The 25,227-nt window shown below is 41.2% G+C and overlaps 1 protein-coding gene across 7 annotated transcripts in view; it reads right to left on the bottom strand.

The window, feature by feature from the left end:
• The window catches only part of LOC126194700 (focal adhesion kinase 1), a 775,803-nt gene that overhangs the window by 134,726 nt on the left and 615,850 nt on the right, over positions 1 to 25,227 (bottom strand). For all 7 annotated transcript variants that reach the window (XM_049932927.1, XM_049932928.1, XM_049932925.1 and 4 more), the window contains 5 exons: positions 12,029 to 12,160; positions 11,661 to 11,792; positions 10,477 to 10,626; positions 3,216 to 3,404; positions 2,733 to 3,036 (listed from right to left, as the gene is read on the bottom strand). In XM_049932927.1, the coding sequence (XP_049788884.1) occupies positions 2,733 to 3,036; positions 3,216 to 3,404; positions 10,477 to 10,626; positions 11,661 to 11,792; positions 12,029 to 12,160 (907 nt within the window). The remainder of the gene's footprint in view (positions 1 to 2,732; positions 3,037 to 3,215; positions 3,405 to 10,476; positions 10,627 to 11,660; positions 11,793 to 12,028; positions 12,161 to 25,227) is intronic.

The following is a 25,227-nucleotide window of genomic DNA, read 5'->3' as shown; positions in this document are numbered from 1 at the left end:
ACTGTATTTTGTGTCCATTTTCAAGGCAATGTTCAGTTACGGCCAACTTGTCAGGCTCCTTTTGCTTAATACGTCTCTTGTGCTCAGTACAAGGCACTGCAACTTTGCAAATTGTCTGGCCTATATAAATGCTGCCACACTCACAAGGGACACCATACACACCGGGCACACAAAGAGCTATGTCGTCTTTAACAGAGCGTAAAATATATCAAATCTAAGGGGTGGACCAGAACACTGGTCTCAATCTGTGTCTCTGGAGCACACATCCTAACTTGCTGCTCGTTCCTCCACAGTATGGCAGAAAAGTCACCGACTTGGCTTCTTCCACCAGTTCACAAGAAGTCCATCTTAGCATTTGCAATGTCTCTTTTGCTGTAGCCATTCTCCCTGAACATGTGCTGCAATTCAGACTGTAGCAGGTTGTTATCAGAAATAACTTTGGCTTTGTGTATTAATGTGTCTCAACTACTTTGTGTACAAGGTGGTGTAAACTACTGGCTTTCAAATATCGACTGGTGTGCGTTGGTTTCCTGTACACTGAATGATAAAGCTGGACTCCTGCCTTCCGCTCAACTAAAACATCTAAGAACTGTAGCTTTCCATCCCTCTCCATTTAATGTTGGGATGGACACCGTTCATGTGATCCATGAACTATTGCAGTATATTTTCACCATGAGACCATAACAGGGAGGTGTCATCGATGTACCTAAGGAAGCTAGACAGACGCAACACCACAGAGTTCAGAACCTGCTCCTCAAAGTGGTCCATATAGAAATTCACGGCTGCAGGAGAAAGTGGTGAGCCCATTGCTGTGTCATCCATCTTGCATCCTTAGGTACATCGATGACACGTTCCTGATATGGCCTCATGGTGAACATACATTGCAGAAGTTCCTGGATCACATGAACGGTGTCCGTCCCAACATACAATTTACCATCAAGATGGAGAAGGGTGGAAAGCTACCATTCTTATGTTTTAATTGAGTAGGAAGCAGGAGGCTTAGTCATTTAGTGTACACGAAACCGACGCATACCGATCGCTATTTGAAAGCCGGTAGTTTTCACCACCCTGTACACAAGAAAGCAGTCCTGAACATGTTAATAAACACAGAGTCAAAGCTATTTCTGATGATGATCACCAACAGCCTGACTGCAGCACTGGAGGCATGCGTTCACAGAGAATGGCTACAGCAAAAAGAGAGACTGCGAACACTTTCAGGTGTCACTGAAGGAGGATGCCTTGTGAATTGGCAGAAGAAGCCTAGCTGGTGGCATTCCTGCCATACTATGGGGCAACGAGCAGCAAGATAGGATGTGTGCTGCAGAGACATTGATTGAGACCAGTGTTCCGGCCTGCCCCTAAGATAGGAGATAAGTTGCACCCTGTTAAAGACGACATAGCTCTTCATGTGCCCGGAGTGTACGGTATCCCTCGCGAGTGTGGCAGCATCTAAATAGGCCAGACAATTCCCATAGTTGCAGAGCGTTATACTGAGCACAAGAGACATTTTAATCAAAGGAAACTCGACAAGTCAGCCACAGCTGAGCAGTGCCTTAAAAACAGACACAAAATACAGTTTGAGAACACAAGAGTCTTGGCTCATGCCTCAACATACTGGGACTACAATATAAAAGAGGCGGCTGAGATTAGAATGAACAGCAACAATTTTGACATGGGCTACACACTGAGTAGGGCAATGCCTCAACATACTGGGACTACATTATAAAAAAGGCAGCTGAGATTAGAATGAACAGCAACAATTTTGACATGGGCTACACACTGAGTAGGGGATGGGAGCAGGCTTTGGATGTCAAAAGGAAGCAATGATGGATGCTCAATGCTTGTAGGGAGGTGGGAGCAGCAGTTTCAAACAAGGCACCAGATTCTCGCACCACCTGGCATCATTTGGTACTGCGATGGGCCGGACCTGCTATGAGCTGCCCAGCTCACCTTCTGTGCACGCATTGTTTCAGCCCTCTCCAATTGGTGCCAGCGACCTTAATCACAGACATATAAGTGGGAAATAGTGCCAGCCCGGCAGTCAATAGTTTTACTCCCGACGACAATGGCAGAGCTAGCCATCAAAAGCTTGAGAATTTTATTGCAATTGACACTACTTGAAAACTGAGAAGATTTTATTAATTACATCATTAACCAAACAGAAATTTGGATAATGCAGCTTGCTTTCTAGTCTGCTTGTTTTTATTCCAGTTTTCACTTTTACAGATGTGACACAAACAGTTTTCCACTTGTATCTTGCACAAAAACAGCACAGTATCGGGCAACATGGAAGATACTGTGCTGTTTTTGTGCAAGATATAAGTGGAAAAGGGTTGTGCCACACCCATAAATGCAAAATTCAGAATGACAACAAGCAAGTAGAATGCCAGCTGCAGCATCCAAATTGGTGTCGATGCTTCAAGAACGTATTTACTGATGTTTCAAATATGTGTTCTACCAATTCAAGATGAGTGAAAGTCCCAAATACTTATTGGCATAAAAAAAAACATAAAGAAGTGGCTGATCATTGTATTTCTTAAAATAAAGTAATCTAGCCACAGAGCTCAACAAGCAGTAAAAAGCATAAATTATTTTCAATAAATAAAATGTTATCTCCTGAAAAGCATACATGTGTAATGATTCCTACCGATCAGATGATAATTAACTTTTTGTAGGAAATTTTTTGTAAGAAATAAAACTAGCAACAGCATAGGTCAATGTACACGACTCACCTTTTCGGTCCCACAGAGACTCTTGAGAGCCGGTGACGAGTCGGCAGTAGCCGTCCACGAGGTCAGCGAGGCTCTCCGCCTCCCTCAGGGACGCACACGTCAGCGACAGCGTTTCAGATGAGCCTGCCAGCCACATCTTAACAACAGCCTTGGGGTGAGCATCACAGTCTGAGACAAGTGTCTGCAGTCCACGGACTCTGTTGAACTCTGAAATCTTGGTCGGTGTCGTCGCTCGACCCGACATGTACGATATTCCCAGCTCCGGTCCTATCACCAGTTCCACTGGGATGGAAATGCTCGATTGCTAATTTAAATGATGCATATATCTCATGAAATATCACAAATGAAATAATGTATACATGATAATAAATTCATGTAATTTTAATGTTCTGAATGCAATTTCAAAGTTGTTCACATACAGGTACTGCATAAATCAATTGTCTTTTAGAAATAGTAACATGAAAAGAATATATAACAACTTACTCCGAGAGAACAGCGGAAGCGTTCTTGGTCGAATCGGTAATGTGCTCTGAGCAGTTCCAAGAATTTAAACATGCATTCCACCTCAGAGAGAGATGCAAATTTCTTGAAATGCTGCTGGATCATTTTCCGCAGCTGCTTTGGCTTCAAGCTGTCGAGCACAGCACGTGGCAAAAATTTGTGCATTCCAACCTGAAACAGAGAGCTGCATGCATAAATGAGCAGCAACATCAGATGGATGTGATTTCCTATAAGAGTGCACAAAAAACGAGGATTCAAGCAGGGGCAGTGCCTATACAAATGACAAACCAATGTGGACAACACCTTAAAAATTATCAGATTATTTTCTTGTGACTTTGCCAATACATTGTGTACAATATATTCAGTATACATTATACTGGATTAGTATTGTATTGCAGTACACAGTAAGAATGAACATACTACATGATATCAGTGACAAGTACGGTTGTCTGCTAATATATCAAAACTTGTCACTAGTTCTTGTGGAAGTATCAAGCATGTTTCATGCAGTGTACAAAGTAAACTTTAAAATTAGTTGTCTGGTACACTAATTAATGTTCAGTAATATAGATGTACAAGTTGAACACTTTACTAATAACTTTTTTGCTTCGAAAACAGATTGAAATCTCTAAATCAGTAAGCACTGCACAACTTCTTAAATGGTTTTTGTATTAAGTCATTTTAAACATGTAGTCTTAGGAATTACCTTTATCAGTTCAGTTTACACTGATCATATTACAATAGTTAGAAAAGCATATATTAACTGAGTTTCATGTTGGGGTCCCATGTCCTATAATATCTAGCTATAATTGTAGTTGTTCTCTCAAAGTGTATAACATCAGGCTTCATAAATATTTTACCAACATATAAATTAAAATCTTTACAACTGAACCATACTCAATGTAAGCTGCTAAATTAAAATAAATATTTGTGTTGAGTGTGATTTAATGTTAAAGAATTATTTTATTTGTTGCAAGTATACCACTCACAATATTCTTGAAGTGCTGACAGTAACAAGCCTTAAGTCGAGGGTCTCCTAAAACCTTGGCTACAATGCAGATGGAACCATAAAGTTACAAGTTATATGTACACTTAATCCATGGTGTTTTAATATATACTAGAAAGTTTTGAAGTGTGGTGTTTCATACAAATGAAGATTAAATAACTAATTGAAAATACAGAATTTAACTGAAAAGGAAAAACCTTTATTCTCTTTTATTAAATGACAGCTCCTGTTGGATAAAAATGTATTTGCTTATATGACCAGTTACAGCCCTTGGCCACTATTGATTCCTGTTGCGGCTGAGAATTTGATAACAGCCTAGGGTGGGAACATCTTGTATAAATCTGTACTTCTTTATGCAATTGGAACAGTTATTTAACAAAACTGACAATGACTGTTATGGACACCCCAGCATAGCTGAGCATGTCCAATTGTCCACTTCCAGGACATGGGGAGGTGCCTCTCTGGAACAAGTCCACATTGTGAATGTTCTTTTTAGGTGGTTTTCACATCCACCTAGGTAAATTCCAGAGAGTTCCCATGTCCTGTCTCAGATACATGATGCGCAAAAGCTTTGTAAATTGATGTCACATATGACTGGGCAATTACACTAGATGCAGACAAGGGAAACACAGATTCCTTCCCACTGGGGTGGGTGGTAGGAGCAGATGGCAGTAGCTTTAAAATGTCTCTGGGAGTGGCAAATCCATCATAGTAATAGACTATATAAGGGTATGGTAGGTGCTCTGCAAAATTGGAGGAGAGCCGTACCAGTCCTGACCAGAAGTTGGCTGGATAAAGGTCAATGGAAAGGAAGGGAAAAAAAGGGTAACAACAATTATGGATTCCCTAAATTCGAGGTAAAAATAAATAAATAAATAAATTATAAACAAAATCACAAAGACCTTTACAACACTACCTGACTAAAAGAGGAGATAAAAATGTGAAGTTTTGTGGGCTAGGGTGATAGGACACATCCTGAGACATGAAGAAAAAGTTAGTTTGGTAATGGAGGCACATATGGGGGATAAAAACAGACAGTTGTATCAAACCAGTATTTTAATTGAAGTCTGTAACAACTACAGTAAATGTAAGTCCCAAGTTCAACCAGTGATCGCAGCAGAAAATTAATTAACAGAAGTATGGTATTTCTCAATTTTTTCTTTAAATTTTGCATAAATTTATTCTAGAGCAACTTCACAATACATAGTTACTTAGCTATACATTTTTGACAGGATATATATATCACATATTTAGTGATACCTCATGAAATTGTCGGAAACAGGTCTTTTTCTCATTGCAGCACAAATACACTTTACACGTACTACATTGTGAATGTGGTCTCGACTGAATTTTATTTTTCGCACACATTTCGCATCGTCCTCTTTTACAACTGAACACTACAAATGGTTTCTTCGGTTGCCAAGACGGACATCCTTCGGAACAGAAAAGTTATCCTTCCTTCTCTTTGGGGGAGTTATTTCATCTTTACCAGAGTTTCTCTTTTTGAGATTTGGCACTTGCTGTTCTTTCATTAGCCCTAGTGCCACAGCACTCCTGAATTCCAGCAGTGGCAATGCCCCATGTAGATCACTGAAAATGACGTAAGCGTTGACAAAAGCAATTTCTATTGCTCCCCAGAAGAGACGGTGCCACCATTTCTTTGATCGCCTGTCAAGACCATAAGTTGAACGTAATCTCTCTACATGATCCACACCACCCACATACAATAACTGGTCATGGTATAGTCATACTAGTTCCATCTTTCTGTTTTCTTGTCACTACGCTCTGTTCAGTGCCATGGAAGTTTGACGCAAAATACACTACTTTATTTTCCCTCCATTGAAATACTGTTAGGTCTAAAGATGACTCTCTGTGATTTGATTCCCCACGCTTTAGACATTTTTCTTTAGGTAAATTCCCTGGCCAACCTTTCCTGTTTGTTCTAATTGTTCCACAGGCAAATGTATTTACGGATTTCTGTGTGAGAAAAAGTGGACAGAACAACTAGTGAGAGGTAACGCACTGTTGCTACAATAAAGTGTTCGCACAACCTGACTGTACTAATAAGTCCGCCTTATATTTTCCACTTTATCTCATTCACTTGTGATGTAATGCTTCAAACTATTATAAAAAAACAAAGAAGGTAAGTACGTACAATGGAAAACTCAACGGAAGTTCCAATAAATTGCACACAAATTCAGGCAACACCATGGAAACAAGCACATACAATCTTCTGTTTCCACAGCAGCGCGCGAAAAACAGTTTCAAGCTCTGACCGCCAGAGAGGTCTATGTATTGCACAATAACATCTATGAGACAGTAGAGCAGAGTTACTGTTACGTACCGACAGGCTCTCAGATCACGAAACTGCACCACGAGAAAATAATGAGAGTCAAAACTTACTGGTACTTTTAAGTACCGTCAGGCAACAAAGGATTAAAGTCAAATATAATAATGGGAAGATTTAGTAAACACATTAGAAAAACAGAATTTACTACAGATGCCAAGTGGATTTCACTTAACACACTACTACTATGTCTACAAAAACAAAAGATGAATAAACTAGCACCATAGATGCTGTGGAGCCCTATCTAAATCAAACTTATTTAGCTTCTGAAATACGTAACAGGAGAGCAGCATTATGGTAATTTAGCTAATAGTCCACACTGGAGATGTATATCAAATGCAAACATAGTGGTGCCAAGGCCAAGTAACTCTTGAATCTCTTTTCCATAGGGACTTTCACATGCACAATGGCAATAATACTGGTATTTGGTGCACAGTTAAGATGTTTATGAACAAGGATTACCACTGTAAAATTAGGGAGATTGTTGTACATTGGGACATTCCCTACCACTGTAAACGTAGTCACCTCACAATTTACTAATCCTCAAGAAATTTAATTTGGATACACATTTGATGATGATGATGTTTGGCTTGTGGGGCACTCAACTGTGCTGTTATCAGTGCCCATACAAAGTTCCAATCTTTACACAGTCCAATCTCACTATGTTCACAAATGATGATGAAACGATGAGGACAACACAAACACCCACTGGATCCACAACTCAGGATCACTTTTTATGTACCCATATTATTATGAATCAATCGGCACTGGCAATCAACTAACCCTAACACTGTTGCCATCAGACACATTATAATCTGAAACACATTCTCAATTATATGCAATCAATCCACTGAACCTTTTCGAAAGACTTTACACACACAACTAAGTGTGACCATTCTCATGATGGGAGAAAGAGCCTGCTCATGTCACATAAGAGAGAGAGAGAGAGAGAGAGAGAGAAGGGGGGGGGGGGGGGGGAAGGAATGAAATGATGGCTGGAACACAATTGCTTACTAGATAGCATTCAAAATGCACATCTGCACTAAAATTCTACACCCCTTTTTCTGATGAACAAAGTAATCTGTAAATTCATTTCACACTTCCCTGACTGATGGTGACAAATTATACAGGGTGTTCAGAAATTCCCATTACCAACTTCTAGGACTTGTAGAGAGGAGTGAGTGCATAATGTTTTGAATAGGAACCCATGTCTGGAAACGTCATTCAATGACACAACAGAGCATCAAAGATACAGGGCCCTGCACCTGTAAATGTACATATATACAGGGTGATGATGTTACAAACTTTGAAGAATGATAGAAAAGCATAAGGGTACAAAAGTTGTACACTAAAATTGATCTGATACCTCTGACAGTGGAATACAGGTAGCAAGACTGTTGTTGCTAAAATTGAAGGGTAGGAAACTTTCACAGGTGGTAGTATGGACCAAAACAAGAAAAAATGTCTAGCTAACATGGGTTCCAAATTGTGTACCTTAAGGGCTATGAGCACTTGTTCAATAGAGGAGATGAGTTTCACACTAGCGAAGATGAGTAAGTGCTCATAGCTCCTCAGATATGCATTTTAGAGCCCATCTTTACTAGACTTTTTTATTATTTTGGTCCATACCAGCACCTCTGAAAGCTGCATACCCCATACTCTTAGCAACAACAATACTGGTACATGTGTAGCTTCGACACTGTGTAGCATTGTTGGATGGTGTTTCCATACATGGGTTCCTATTCAAAATATTATATACTCACTCTCCTCTACAAGTCCTAGAAATTTGTAACACAAATTTCTGAATACGCTGTATACATTTAGTGGTTCAAATGGTACATTTGAAGACAAGCACGAAAAAATGGGCTAACCCTCAAATATAAAAGCTTAGAGATAAGAGTTGCCATCTATTGATAGGTACAGACACTATCAAAACTGACATTGGTCTCACCCCTAAATATCATATTAGTATATTTAGGGGTGAGACCAATGTCAGTTTTGATAATTCCCTTACCCAGCAACAGATGGCAACACTTATCTCTTAAGTTTTGTACATGTGAGGGTTAGCCCATTTTTCCACACGTCTTCATTTGTTTCTTGCCTATCTATCTTTGTGCCATTCTCCTTTTTGACACTGACATTTCTGTACCACTTTTTAACACACACAGCTTCTGCAAGTTTGAAAAAAGTTTGTAGCAACTGGCAAGTTCAGCAAGTACTTCTTGCAGCAAGTGTGCATGATATTGTTTCCAATAATTTGTCGAATCTACTTAAGAAAGTTCAGGAAACTTGTGGAACTCATCTTGCTGGGTGTGTGTTCACATCAAAGAACTTGGAGAAGTAGCTTCTACAAGCAACTTGCTAAAATTTCCTTGTTAGTGCATACATGCCTTTATGTCGATGTGCAAATTTATAATCTATAAGCATCACATACTTATAATTCTAGATATCATCTATGGAATACTTCACACTCCATGGCTGCATGGGCTCTATCAAAATATCATGAACTGCTGACCTCCATCTCTGCTCAGTACTATGTACCAAACATACTACTGATACTAGAATTTCTCTAGCAACAACTTTTAAACTATTACAAGAGGTAGACAACATTAGCATCAACTCAACAGCTTGATCTCACTAGGATAACTGCTGCAGAATAGGTTGTGCTGTCGTAATACCCAATGGCTGACTACTAAAAAGCATAGTAGCAATACTGCCTAGCAGATCCCAGGTAGTAATGTTTACTTTAAAATCTGTACAGCTGCTTAAAGTGAGAATGAAGTTGGTAGACTCATGCCTGACATGGAATGCTCAGTTCAGTCACTGTCTTCAGAGGCTAGCATAAACAATAAATATCTCATATGTGCTAGCTTGTGCTTAGTGGACTTTCATATGGTTCTCTATCTCCTCTACTATACTCTGATTAAAATAAATTTTCAACTGAAGTTTGATTGAGCCAAGTGGTGGGGGCCAGTCAGAAGTCAATTTCAATTCTTTCTCAAGCACCATACGCAGATGATGCTGCCTGTTCTGTAGGTGCATGCAGAGCCCTGTCAAGTGTGGTTAGCTGTAGAATGCCAACATGCCCATTACTGCTGCCATTGAAAGCTATCAACCCAAAGTTATTTTAAATTTTCATGTTTTCTACAGAAATGGTGTGTAAATAACCTCTTTGTCTGTGATAAGATTTCCAGGAGTACCAACAAAAGAACAATAAAACTATATAAAAGGGTAATTAAAAGTGTAGAGCCACCACAAGTCACATTTAACTTTTTTTTATTATACATGTTTCACTCTACCAAAGCAAGCATCTTCAGAAATTATGTAACCAAGGACTACATGTTATAAATATCAGGCTCCACATGACTTATGGTGGCTCTACAATTTTAATTTCTAACTGTTGCTGTTTCCAATGCCTGCATTCCCTAAAAGGTAATTATTTTTTCCTCCTCCTCCCTACTGTCCTTTAGTACAGAATACCTATTGTAGCAAGACAATTCAGAAAGACTGGAAAATCCAGGATGGAATGTAACAATATTATGAAACGGAAAATCGTTACCGTATAGCAGAGATGCTGAGTCACAGACAGACCTCAGTTGCCTGAGACTGCACTATATGGTGAGCAGCAACTTTTTTTATCATAATATTGTTAGATAAACTGGATTTAGTCATGTGTTCACTAGTAACCAAAACAGAAATCTACATTAACAAAGTGGGCCCTACTAGATGCTAACAAATACCTGACAACTGCTGACTCTCAAGTTTTACATATGTAGTATATATTTTTGTGTCAAGTGACTTGTGAGGCATACTGCTTTGAACTGGAATGCTGTCCATTAGCAGTAATATCATTTTATGTTGTGCTGAGAGAGAATAAAAATTTATTATACCTCACGTTCCAGGTACTCAAGATTGGACTTCTTATCAAGGGCAACATGAGGCATCTCTTTGTAGAAATTCCTTATTTCCAAGCAACATAGTTGTACAGCAACATCGTAGTCTAGAGATGGATGATCAGCAGTCAAATAGTCCAGGCGAACCTGCAATTATATTAAAAAGATATAAGTAACAATGGCAGTTCTAACTTTGTATTTTAAACAAAATAAGAGGTTATATATTTGTTGGATGGACAGGTAAACTGATAATGCAGGTAGTAGAAAACTATTTCCGAAGTCCCAATTCTTTCAGCATATGAGAGTCCTTGCAAAAGGAGGAGGAGGCCAGAGATACAAATGTTGCTCAACAACACTTGTGACATACCAGGTCAAAAACACGTTATACTCATATAAATGGTATAAAAAATAGAAATCTGAAACTGAGTTAACTGCCACACCTATAAGTATCATAAATTTAAGAATAATCAAATTCCATCATCAGGATGTTTGAAAGGTTACAGGATAAGGTAAAGATTAAGCATAAAACATCTGGCAAACAAGAGTGCCGAGTATATCTAATTGCAAAAGTTCTTTAACTGACATATGATAAAAAACTAGCAAACACTGCTGATGTCTGGCATAAAGAGCAACCACTTTGAGCTACTGATGCAGAGTTTGCTGCAAAACTGCAACCTCTTAGTTAACTATAAGATCTGCAAAGGACTGTTTGGCACTTTGACTTAGTTAAGGCAAGATACTGATCCTGTTGTGCAGCAGTTGTTCTTTGACAACATCTTATGACTTGACAAACATTTTCTATTCCTCTCAAACCATTGCAAAGTCTCGAGAGGATACCTTGCACTCTGTGCCTGATGCACTTCAATGCCTTCCAAGGATTCTACCTTGCAAAAGAGTATTCAAATAATATTTAGTAGTTTCATACACTATACTGAAAAGCTGCACTCTATTCGCAACAAAAGTGCAAGCAGTACAATTTCAAAGCTGCCTGTTGCTGCCTTTATTCATTTGTGAATTCCATGTCTCTAGAAGAAAGATGCTAGTGTGTGTATCATAACAATGTGCCTACTGCTGGAGATCTTGTAGTAATTTGGGACAGTGGAATGCATCAGGGATAAGTTTTTAAAAATCAGTTTTTGATCAAGTAAAGCTGTATTTGAATACATATAACAGTTCACTACCTGATCATAATAAAATGCAAAGGTAACACGATCCTTCTCGTACAGCTCACTCAGATTGTCTGGAAGGTAGCGCACCCGCAGCTCGTACCGCCATTCTGAATGTGGGTGCTGGTACTCATACTTTTCTTGAACCTAAAAATTGAAAATTAACGTTAACTATATGCACATTTGATGATCATTAAAAAACAATGTTAGGTTATACAGTGAACAAATACATATGCATTGAATTAAACACAAAATATTGTTACAGAAAACATAGAAACCTAGCACAGGAATACCAAGTAAGGATTACAATTATTATTTCATTTGCATCACATCAGTACTACAAAAATTAAGTATGGTCACAAAGGTGAAGCAAGTTTTCTCACTTGGTACATTGTAGTGTCCTGGTGTAACCAAAACACCTCCCCTGATGGCGGGTGGACAAGGCGCATAGCATACATGTTCTGGCATGCTCTTTCACCACTAGCAAGCCGGCTGGTAACCAGTGATATGATGCCCTGAAATCACAAAACAATAACCCTTCATTTCTGATGCTTTCAAAGAAGTGACACACCAGTTTTTTCAGAGATTTTCTTTAGTTCATTTGTTGTGCATTCTGCAAGTACATGTTTCCTGTCACCGCTTCTAATAGTACATTACTATTTTTTTCAGACACTGCATTTATGACATTCTTTCATGTCATGTGAGAGCTGAATCCTTTTGCCTCCCTGTGTTTCTCTTTCCTTCTACATGTCATTCAAGAAATGTGTTTACGAAGCAAAATATTTTGTGTAGTCTGTGCTGAGCAGAAAGTGCATCCTGCAACAGACGCAACTACATTTCCATTTATTTTGACAGTCAATCTCAATCACATACTGACTATTCTCAGACCATCTGTACCAAAGAAGAACAATTATGCACTGAGATGACAAAAGGCACTAGATAGCGATATTTTTTCACAAATACGAAAGGCAGTAGTACCACGTACACAAGGTATGAAAGGGCAGTGTATTGGCAGAGCTGGAATTTGTATCCAAGCAATTCATTTGAAAAGGATTCTGGTGGGATTATGGCCACGTGACAGGTATTAAGAGGCTTTCAATGCAGAATGGTAGTTGGAGCTATTGCATGGGATATTCCATTTTGGAAACCGTTAGGGAATGCAACAGTCCAAGATCCACAGTGTCAAGTGTGTGCTGAGAACACCAAATTTCAGGTATTACCTCTCACCATGGACAATGCAGTGTCCAATGGCTTTCACTTAACAACCAAGAGCTGTGGCATTTGCATAGTGTTGTCAGTGCTAACAGACAAGTAACACTATATGAAATTACTGTAGAAATCAATAGAGGACATATTAAGAATGTATCCATTAGGACAGTGCAGTGCGGTGATATTCGGCGTTAAAGGGCAATGGCAGCAATGACCGACATGAGTGCCTCTTCTGCCAACAGCACAACATCAGCAGCACTGCTCTCCTGGGCTCATCAGTTGGGCTCTAGGAAATAAAAAAAAACATGCTGTATTCAGATGAGTACAGATTTCAGTTGATAAGAGCTGAGGATAGGGTTTGAGTGTGGTACAGACACAAGACAAGTTGTCAACAAGGCTCTGTGCAAACTGGTGGTTGCTCCATAATGGGTTGAGCTGTGTTTACATGGAATGGGCTGGCCCAAGTGAACTGATCATTGACTGGAAATAGTTATGTTCAGCTACTTGGAGATCATCTGCTGTTATTCATGTAGCTCATGTTCCCAAACAACGATGGAATTTTTATGGATAACAATGCGCCATGTCACTGGGCCACAATTGTTCACCATTAGTTTGAAGAACATTGTGGACAATTCGCGTGAATAATTTGGTCACATAAATCATCTGACATGAATCCCATCGAAGATTTACTGGACCTAATTGAGAGGTCCGTTTGAACACAAAATCCCACACTGGCAACACTTGCGCAACTATGGACGACTATAGAGGCAGCATGGCTCAATATTTCTGCAGGGGACTTCCAACGACTTGAGTCCATACCATGTCAAGTGCGAGTTGCTGCACAAGTTGGGCAAAAGGAGGTCCGACACAACATTAGTAGGTATCCCATGACTTTTGTCACCTCAGTGTATGTAAGATACATAGACAAAATTGAAGCAGTTAAATATTTTGATCAGTCATTGAAATTGTGGAATGCACACTTAAATATATCTTCTGTACATCTACATATAATCCTATCTACATACTCTGCAAACAATGATATGTTGCGTGGTGGAAGTACCTTGTACCAAAACTAGTCATTCCCTATCCAGTTCCATTTGCGACTGTAGTAAAGTAAAAACGATTATCTATAAGTCTCTGCACGAGCCCCAGTTTCTCTTGTCTTTACAGACCTTACTTTTGGCAGCTGTAGAATCGTTCTGCAGTCAGCCACAGACGCGAGTTCTCTAAATTTTCTCAACAGTGTTTTGCGAAAAGACCGTCATCTTCCCTCCAGAGATTCCCATTTGAGGTCATGGAGCTTTTCTGTATTACTTGCATGTTGATCAAACCTACTGGTAACAAATATAGCAACACGCCTCTGGACGGCTTTGATGTCTTTCTTTAATCTGATCTGTTGGGGATCCCAAACATTTGAGCAGTAGGCCTACTCACTATTGAAGCTGCACTTTCCTAGTACTCTCCCAATAAATCAAAGTCGACTTTCGCTTTCCTGTTACCGACATCTTTCTGTTTCACATCACTTTGCAACGTTATGCCAAGATATTTAATCGACGTGACTGCATAATGCAGCAAAGCACTAATACTCAAAATGGTTCAAATGGCTCTGAGCACTATGGGACTTTTCTGAGGTCATCAGTCCCCTAGAACTTAGAACTACTTAAACCTAACCAACCTAAGGACATCACACACATACATGGCCGAGGCATGATTCGAACCTGCGACCGTAGCGGTCGCGCGGTTCCAGACTGTAGCGCCCAGAACCGCTCGGCCACCGGGGCCGGCCACTAATACTGTATTTGAACATTACAGGAGTGTTTTTCCTGCTCTTCTGCACTTAAATCTTTCTACATGGGGCAGGCAGTCATTCTTCACACGAAACAAATTCTACGTCATGCTGTATCGTCCTACAGTCAGTAAATGACGACACCTTCCCGTACATTGCAGTGTCATCAGCAAACAGTCGCAGATTGCTGCCCAACCTATTCATCAGATCGTTTATGTATATAATGAAGACAAGAGTGGTCTTATAACAGTGAACTTCCATGGGCCAAAAATATCATTACGACGACGATCTTCGTTTACATCTACATTACTACTCTGCAATTCACATCTATGTGCTCGGCACCTGTTTCGCAGAACCTTTTTCATACTGTACGTCGATTTCCACTCTCGAATAACAAGAAGGAAAAATGAACACCTAAACTTTTCTGTGCGAGCTCGGATTTAATTTATTTTATCACGATGGTCATTTCTCGCTATGTACACCAGAGTCTACAAGCCATTTTCGTTTTGCGACGAGAAAGTTGGTGATTGAAATTTCGTGAGAAGATCGCCGCAATAAAAAATGTCCTTGTTTTAATGATTGCCACCCTAATTCGCTTATCATATCCGTGACACACACTCTCCTATTTCGCGATAATACAAGTAGCTTTTCTTTGGTCTTTTTCGATGTCCTCCGGCAATGTTATCTGGTAAGGATCCTACATCGCACAACGATTCTCCATAAGAGAACGGACAAGCATAGTGTAGGTAGTTTTTTCAGTAGATTAGTTGTACCTTCAAAGTGTTCTGCCATTGAATGCAGTCCTAGTTCGCCGTCCGCACAATATTTTCTATGTGATGATTCCAATCTAAGTTGTTCGTAATTGTAATGCCTAGCAATTTAGTTGATTTGACAATGTGTAAATTTGTATTATTTACCTTGTAGCCAAATTTAATGGATTTTTTTAGTACTCACGTGGAGGACGTCAAACTTTTTATTGTTCTGAGTCAACTGCCACTTTTCGCACTATGCAGCTATCTTGCGTAAATCACTTTGTAATTCGTATTGATCTTGTGAAAAGTTTACAATATGTTGAACGACGGCATCACCTGCAAACAATCTTCGATGTCTGCTAAATCGTTTATATACAGGATGAGTCATGAAGATACGCAAATATGTTAATACGTTACTCTACAAGTAAAACTAAATAACAAAGTTCATATTAACATAGGACCGCGAATGTTTAGTTAGGCTAATAATAGATTTTGCCTAAAATTTCACAGCTTCGCTAGTATGAAGCCATCGCAAAACTGTACGAGGTTAATGTACAGCACCATTTCCATATACACTCCTGGAAATGGAAAAAAGAACACATTGACACCGGTGTGTCAGACCCACCATACTTGCTCCGGACACTGCGAGAGGGCTGTACAAGCAATGATCACACGCACGGCACAGCGGACACACCAGGAACCGCGGTGTTGGCCGTCGAATGGCGCTAGCTGCGCAGCATTTGTGCACCGCCGCCGTCAGTGTCAGCCAGTTTGCCGTGGCATACGGAGCTCCATCGCAGTCTTTAACACTGGTAGCATGCCGCGACAGCGTGGACGTGAACCGTATGTGCAGTTGACGGACTTTGAGCGAGGGCGTATAGTGGGCATGCGGGAGGCCGGGTGGACGTACCGCCGAATTGCTCAACACGTGGGGCGTGAGGTCTCCACAGTACATCGATGTTGTCGCCAGTGGTCGGCGGAAGGTGCACGTGCCCGTCGACCTGGGACCGGACCGCAGCGACGCACGGATGCACGCCAAGACCGTAGGATCCTACGCAGTGCCGTAGGGGACCGCACCGCCACTTCCCAGCAAATTAGGGACACTGTTGCTCCTGGGGTATCGGCAAGGACCATTCGCAACCGTCTCCATGAAGCTGGGCTACGGTCCCGCACACAGTTAGGCCGTCTTCCGCTCACGCCCCAACATCGTGCAGCCCGCCTCCAGTGGTGTCGCGACAGGCGTGAATGGAGGGACGAATGGAGACGTGTCGTCTTCAGCGATGAGAGTCGCTTCTGCCTTGGTGCCAATGATGGTCGTATGCGTGTTTGGCGCCGTGCAGGTGAGCGCCACAATCAGGACTGCATACGACCGAGGCACACAGGGCCAACACCCGGCATCATGGTGTGGGGAGCGATCTCCTACACTGGCCGTACACCACTGGTGATCGTCGAGGGGACACTGAATAGTGCACGGTACATCCAAACCGTCATCGAACCCATCGTTCTACCGTTCCTAGACCGGCAAGGGAACTTGCTGTTCCAACAGGACAATGCACGTCCGCATGTATCCCGTGCCACCCAACGTGCTCTAGAAGGTGTAAGTCAACTACCCTGGCCAGCAAGATCTCCGGATCTGTCCCCCATTGAGCATGTTTGGGACTGGATGAAGCGTCGTCTCACGCGGTCTGCACGTCCAGCACGAACGCTGGTCCAACTGAGGCGCCAGGTGGAAATGGCATGGCAAGCCGTTCCACAGGACTACATCCAGCATCTCTACGATCGTCTCCATGGGAGAATAGCAGCCTGCATTGCTGCGAAAGGTGGATATACACTGTACTAGTGCCGACATTGTGCATGCTCTGTTGCCTGTGTCTATGTGCCTGTGGTTCTGTCAGTGTGATCATGTGATGTATCTGACCCCAGGAATGTGTCAATAAAGTTTCCCCTTCCTGGGACAATGAATTCACGGTGTTCTTATTTCAATTTCCAGGAGTGTATTTCGTGGTTGATCTGGTGAATCTAATAAAAAAGTCCCAGATGTGAATCTCCAGTAGTTTTCCAGAACATCCAGAGAAGCAAAGGAGAAAGTTCGTAACATTTTTAATTTATTCACTACCTGGCCCAATTTGTTTTTTAAATTCCAATTAATTTCACAAATTTTTCAACAGTTGTAGATAATTTAATTTTGGAAAAATGATGGTAATAACGTTAACTGAAACTTTATAAATACGTCTGATAGTCAGCTTTTATTGATACCACAGCACACGTGAATTCATGTTAAACCAGAAAAAACAAATCTCAGTGTTAAAGAAGTTGTACCGTGTACATACAGTTTCACAATACATTCACTATAGCAAGTAATTCCTCAAGTGTATTTACTTTGTTCTTATAAACTATGTCTTTCACCCATCCCCATGCACAAAAATCCATTGGTGTTAAATGGGGCGATCTGTGTGGCCAAGGACGTGTATCACCATTCCTATTTCATAGACAATCTACAAAATACAACAGTTACTATGTGGTTTCACTTAAATACACTGTTTACTATATTCTTTCACTGAACAACACAGAAAATTAACTCGACTAAAACAACTCACTAATGGTCGCCAACAATGACATAAGCGTTTCTAATTCTTAAGGGAAAATAAACAAATTTACTTGTATAATAATCTTTGCTTCTCTGGATGTTCTGCAAAATTGCTCCAGATACACGCCTGGGACATGTTTTATTAGATTCACCAGACCTACAACAAAAAAATAAATGGAAATCGTGCTTCACTTTAACCTAGTACTGTTTTGCGATGGCTTCATATTAGCGAAGTTGCTAAATTTCAGGCAAAATCTTTTATTAGCCGTAACTAAACATTTGCGGACCTATGTTTATATGACCTTTGTTCTTTAGTTTTACTTTTAGAATAACATATTAAAATATTTGCACATCTTCGTGGATCACCCTGTAGATAAGGAACAGCAGAGTGCCTATAACCTTGGGATACCACAACATCACTTCTGTTTCACGCGATCAATTCCCGCCAGTTATTACGAACTGTGATCTTTCTGACAGAAAATCACAAAGCCAGTAGCACAACTGAGATGATTAGGTGTCAAAAGTCTGTGGAAATCTGGATGTATGGAATTAATTTGATATCCTCTGCCGATAGCAGTTCATACTTCGTGCGAATAAAGAACCAGCTGTGTTTCACAAGACAGACTTTGTTATACATCCATGGTGGCAGTGTGTCATTAGTTCGTTTTCTTCGAACACCGTTTATGTTCCAAAATCCTAATACATATCGATGTTAGTAATACGGGTCTTCAACTCAGTGAGTTACCTTCTACTACGTATATCATGAAGTGGAGTGACCTGCGTAACTTCCCAGGCTTTATGTAGAGATTTTTCGTCAAGCGAGTAGGAGTGAGGTGTCTAAAGCAGTCTTTGACCTGCTCAGCAACTGTATCATTTGAGTCACATGCTCGGTGAAATAAATCAGTTATTAATTTATTACTAACTCACAAGAACTGTCTACTTCGATTTCATTACAACATAAGCTGCTTCTAACAGCATGTGTATGTTGCGGTAAGAGGCAATTGACACTAAATTACGAAAAGTGTGAAGTCATCAACGTGAGTAATAAAATAAATCCGCTAAATTTCGGTTCCACGATAAATCACACAATTCTAAAGGCTGTAAATTCAACCAAATACTTAGGGATTACAATAACAAATAACTTGAATTGGAACAACCACATATATAATGTTGTGGGGAAGCCAAACCAAATATTGCGATTTATTGACAGAACACTTGAAGTGCAACAGGTCTACTAAAGAGACAGCTTACATCTCGCTTGTCCGCTCTTCTGGAGTACTGCTGTGTGGTGTGGGATCCGCATCAGGTGGGACAGACGGAGGACATCGACAAAGTTCAAGGAAGGGCAGTGAAATTTCAATCACCAGCTTTCTCCTCCGATTGCCAAAATATTCTGTTGGCGACCACCTACATAGGAGAAATGAGCGTCACGGTAAAATAAGAGAAATCAGAGCGTGCACAGAAAGATTTAAGTGCTCATTTTTCCCCGCGCGCCGTTCGAGAATGGAACTGTTGGTACATAGCTTGAAGGTGGGTCTGTGAATCCTCTGCCAGGTACTTGATTATGAACTGCTGATTAATCATGTAAATGTAGAACAAACTCGCTACAAACAACTGTATTTAATCTACACCTTCTGAACACTATTAGGTCCACTGTAAAAATTTCGGCTGAACTTACCACTGGATATAGCCAGCTTTCATTACCTTTAAAGATTTGGGCTTCAGTTCGTTCTATTAGGGCTTGGAGCTCTGGTTCTTCCCCAGCTCAGCTACGACAATTTACAACTACAATGCCGATTGTTGATAGACCTACCTCATCCTGTGTCTGGCATTCTCCCTATGAGACGGAAGTCCTTGTCGTTTCCCGAGGCAATGCAATTAAAAAACAGTCGAGTCCACTCCAAACAGCCCGCTCTACCCGCGTAGCCCCATCCTGCATGTAAAAGACCCCTGACCTATTAAGTAGATCCCGACATCTCTCTGCGCTAGGGCATAAGACAAGGAATCTGCAGCCTACACGGTCACAGAACCGCATGAGCGTTTGTTCAGACACTCCACTCGGCTCTGTACCAAGATTCGGCAGTAGGTTCTGTCGACGATACTACAGAGATGGTGAGCCCTGTCTTCATCTCGCAAGCAAGACTCGAAGTCTTTACCCCTTCCGATAGCCGTCCGACGAGGAGAATCTCTTCCGATCCAAAGCGACTCACATCGTTAATGCAGACGTGAGCCACAACGAGCAGTTGGCTGCGCCCTGTACTCTTCGTGGTATACAGAAGGACCTGTTCCATATCTGGGATGACAATCCCCAGAATGCACACACAGTGCACGCTGAACTCCGTCCCCTCCTTGGTTCCATTACGCTCCTAACACAGGTCCCAACTACCAGTAATTCCACCTTCTGTGAATGCCCGGACCTTGCAGGCCGACAGGCTTCCTCTGAAACACGACAGGCGATTGCCTGTGGCTCAGGATCAGCACAGGTAGCGCATGTAACCGGTTTGTCAGACAAACTGGGAAAGCCTTTCGATGGGCCCCTTGGAAAGTCTTTAGCTGCCTGCCACAACTCGAAACGATCTCCCCCTCCACCACGGGTGCTCAGTGCGAGGCGACACAGCAGTGGACCGATTGGGGGACGCGTGGGATGTGCTGGACGTCCCTGTGGATCACCACGTCCGGCCCCCCAGAGACTGGTGCCACTGGTACCAGCTTCAAGCTGCGTGACCGAAGCCAGCAACGCTTGGGGCTGTGAGCGAAGGATCTCCAACTCAGCTCGCATCTGAACACAGTATTCACAGTCCCCGTCCCAAACACGCGAGAAATTTAAGGGTAAAATATAAAAACACATAGACGGAGCTAAATAAGCAACTCGCTTCTGCTTAGAAGATCATGACATAATACACAAACTTTTGCTATCGCGTTGCTTCACGAACGGAGTTTGGCAGTTGACACACAAGTCACTCTTTATACAAATTATAGGAATATCTCGATATTCTGAGAGTAAAAAGTTCTGCTAGCTAAATAATAAGTAGCCATGTTCATATAAAGCTGTACGACAAGCAATAGTCTATCATAAACAAGACTCAGTATTTGTAGATGCATAGCAAAAACAGGATGCACCAGTTTTTTTTTTTTTTTTTTTTTTTTTACACGTTTTCTCTGTTAAATTTAGCTGGCGTAAGCATGAATAGTGTTAGGCAGTATAGCGACAGATACAATATACAGATTAAGTTTCTGTGACATCTTTCTCTTATGTTAACATATACCTCAGTTCGTTCCACATCCGTGAGGATTCCCATTCTTGATGGGGTCTAAAGAACACCATGAATGAATGAATTAATTAATTAATTACTGAAATAGTTAATGAAAATTGCGACGACGATATGGTTGTCTAAGCGCTTAGAGAGTAGAGTCATTGGCATGTGTACTAATAGAAGAGGGCAAATTTATAAGTTCAGTGAAATAAATCATGACATGCACCGAAAAACTTGAACAGAAGAGTTTCACAGTGTACTTATTATGAAAACAGATTCATCTATGTCGCCCATCTTCGTATTTTCTCTCTCTGGCTAAAACAGAGGTACTCTTTTACGAACTTTGTTAGGTCTAAAAAAGAATAAAGAAATTAATTGCTTGCTTTGCTATCACGACTTCAGGACTCGGTTGTGGAAAGGCAACGGAAAATATAATTTTAGTCATTGATAAGTTTCATAATTCTCTCCACCACGATCACCTAGACCACTACTACCACCATCACCAACACTAACAACATCATATGCTCCTTGTGGATCTCTATCAAACTGGTCAAGATCTTCACGTCTAGGTGTTGTCTTGGTAGTTTTAACTTCTGCTGGTCCGTAGCTTTTTCGACCTCGTCATTTGGCAGTCGTTCACTGCTATACTAAACTGTGGTGGGCCCGCGCACTCCCTCGTCGTCTCGTTCTGCAAAACGACCCTCCCCCCCCCCTTCCCCCCTTACATTAACTTATCGGGTTACGCGCCACCCTTGTAAACCGCCCCTATCGCCCCCTGCTTACACCGTCATTAAGACGTCGCTCCGCACATTTGCGGTGATGGTATCGCCCCTTTTCTCCGCCTCCCTCCGCCCCCGACCCCAGCAAGGTACAGACCCCCACAGCAGCATTGCAGACATGCGCCTACCCAACAACACTGGGACCCCCGCCACCTGTCGAGGCAAACACTGTGGTTCGTTGGTCACTTCGCGGTCTGCGCTTCCCATTTCCACAATGCACACGTCAGGTCACTCAGTCTTGTATTTCAGCTTCAAAATTCTCACTCTTCCATGTATGCTGGGCAACTCCGGCCCTATGGTTTCAGCCAGACTTCCGTTCTTCAGAGACGATTAAGGCTATTGTTACAAGCGCTGGCACGGCTGTTTGTGGGCGAGCTCTACAACACGGCACAATCGCAGCCACAAACATCTGACGGCCGGAACAATCCGATGCAAAATGAACCTAGGCTGCCTTTTAAAGGCCAGGTCAGACTACCACTACAATTCTCTGCTCTAAACAACGTTAACGCCGGCAGACTCGAGTACACAGTCAATCATTTAACAGAGCAACGTTGAAAGTACCTCCGAAGACCAGATATCATCAAGACAAACACATGCAGTGAAAAATACAGCTGTTAGTTTCTTCCCGAAGGTATGCATCTCTACTGCATGGCTTAAACATGACGGCATCTTCGCAGATAAATTTCAGGATGGGGACTACTCCGGAGAACGACGTTTTCAGGAAAAATAAAACTGGCATTCTACAGGTCGGAGCGTGGTATGTTAAACATTTTAATCGAAAGGTAGGTTAAAGAAATTAGAAAGAGAAATGGACAGGTTGTAGTTAGGTACAGTGAGAATTAGTAGCTTGTGGTGGCAGGAACAACATTATTTGGTCAAGTCGGTACAGGAATGTCAACATAAAATGAGAAAGGTTAACGCAGGAGTATATCTAACAATGAACAAGAAAACAGGGGTATCGGGAAGCTATAATGAACAGCTTCTTATTGTAGCCAAGACAAACACTAAGCTCACACTTACCACAGTAGTACAAAGTTATATGTCATCGAGATTCGCGTATGATGAAGAGATCGAAAGAATGTGTAATCAGATAAAAGAATTTATTCAGATAGTTACGGGAGACGACAACGTAATTGTAATGGGAGACTGGAATTGGATAGTAGGAGAATTAATAAAAGGAAAAATAGCAGAATATGGGCTGGGGGAGATGACTGTAGGAGGAAGTAACCTGGTACAATTTTGCACAAAGCGTAATTTAACCACAGTTAAGAGTCATGAAAGAAAATAGTATACGCAGAACTGACCTGGAGACACAACGAGGTTTCAGACTGATTTATATAACGGTATAATAGAGGTTTCAGAACCAGATTTTAAACTTTAAGGCCTTTCGAGGGGCAGATATAACTCTGGCCACAATTTATTGCCGGCCGAAGTGGCCGTGCGGTTAAAGGCGCTGCAGTCTGGAACCGCAAGACCGCTACGGTCGCAGGTTCGAATCCTGCCTCGGGCATGGATGTTTGTGATGTCCTTAGGTTAGTTAGGTTTAACTAGTTCTAGGTTCTAGGGGACTAATGACCTCAGCAGTTGAGTCCCATAGTGCTCAGAGCCATTTGAACCATTTTGAACCACAATTTATTGGTTATGAACTGAAGACTGAAACTGAAGAAATACCAAAATGGGAGGGAATTAAGGACATGGGAGCTGGATAATTTGAAAGAACTAGAGGTTGGTGAGAAATTCGGGGGGAGCACCAGGCTAAACGGCTAAGCAGGAATGGATCGACGACAAACGCGTGGCTGTAAAAGCAAGCGTCTACGGGAAAGACAGATGGCACGTATAGGAAAATTAAATAGACCTTCGATGAAAAGAAACGCAGCTGTATGAGTATCAAGAGCCCAGGTTGCAAGGCAGTATCAAGCAAAGAAGGTAACGCTCGATGGCAGAAGGAATACATATTCTGTATCAGAGAAACAAACTTGAGGACAATTAGCCAGTCATGAAAAAACTACAATTCCAAAGAAGGCGCCTGCTGACAGATGTGAATACTACCAAACCATCAGTTTAGTAAGTTATGGTTTCAAAATATTGACACAAAATATTTATAGAAAAATGGAGAAACTGGGAGTAACCAACGTTGGGGGAGATAAATTTGGGTCCTGGAGATATAAAGTAACACTCGAGGTAGAACAGTCCCTACAACTTAGAAGGCGGGCCATACTTTTTAATTTTGTTGTTTTTCAACTTGCACAGAAACCAGGGTGCAGTTACACGAGTTTAAAGTCTTGAATGGGACGCAGTGGTTGAGAAGGAAGTGAGACATGGTTTTAGGCTATTCCCGATTTTATTCAGTCTGTACTGAAAATCGAGGAGACATTTGAAAAGAGAATAAAAGTTCACGGAGAAGAAATAAAAACTTTGCAGTTTACCGATGACATTTTAATTCTGTCAGAGACGGGTGAGGACTTGGAATGGCAGCTGAACGGAATGGATAGTGCCTTGAAATGAATTTATAAGATTAACAGCAACAAAAGTAAAATAAGGACAATGGAATGTAATCGAATTAAATCTGGAGATGCTGAGGGAATCTGGTTAGGAAAAGAAACACACTAAAAGTATTACATGAGTTCGGTAACTGATGATCGAAGTACGGAAAATATAACATGTTGAGTGACAACAGCAAGAAAAGCATTTCCGTAAAAGAGGAGTTCGTTAATATCAAATATGAAAGTTAGGAAGCCTTTTATGAAAGTATTTGTCTGGAGTGAAGCTCTGTGTGGAAGTGAAACGTAGATGATAGGCAAGAAGAAAAGACAAGAAGAAAACAGAAGCTTTTGAAACGTGTGCTACAAAACATACAGAAGATGAGATTGGTACATCGAACAAATGAATAGGTACTGAATCGAAATGTGGAGAAAAAGTAACTTATGGCACAATCTGAGTAAAAAAAAAAAGGGGACTGGTTGATGGGACACATCCTGAGGCGTCAACTAACTGACAATTTGGTAATGAAAGGAAGTGTGGGGGTTAAAACTGTAGAGGGTGACGGCGACTTGAATATGATAATAAGTTAGGTGCATGTAGCAGTAGTTACTCAGAAATGAAGAGGCTTTCACAGGATAGGTTAGCATGAGGCCTGCATTAAACCAGTCTTCCGGCTGAAGACGACAGGAACAACAAATTATAATAGACAAATAAAAGAGGCGATAGCACACATA

Source organism: Schistocerca nitens, chromosome 7, assembly GCF_023898315.1.
Source record: "Schistocerca nitens isolate TAMUIC-IGC-003100 chromosome 7, iqSchNite1.1, whole genome shotgun sequence".
Lineage (NCBI taxonomy): Eukaryota > Metazoa > Arthropoda > Insecta > Orthoptera > Acrididae > Schistocerca > Schistocerca nitens.
The sequence above is the reverse complement of the archived record's forward strand: the minus strand, read 5'-3'. Positions and strand labels throughout refer to the sequence as shown.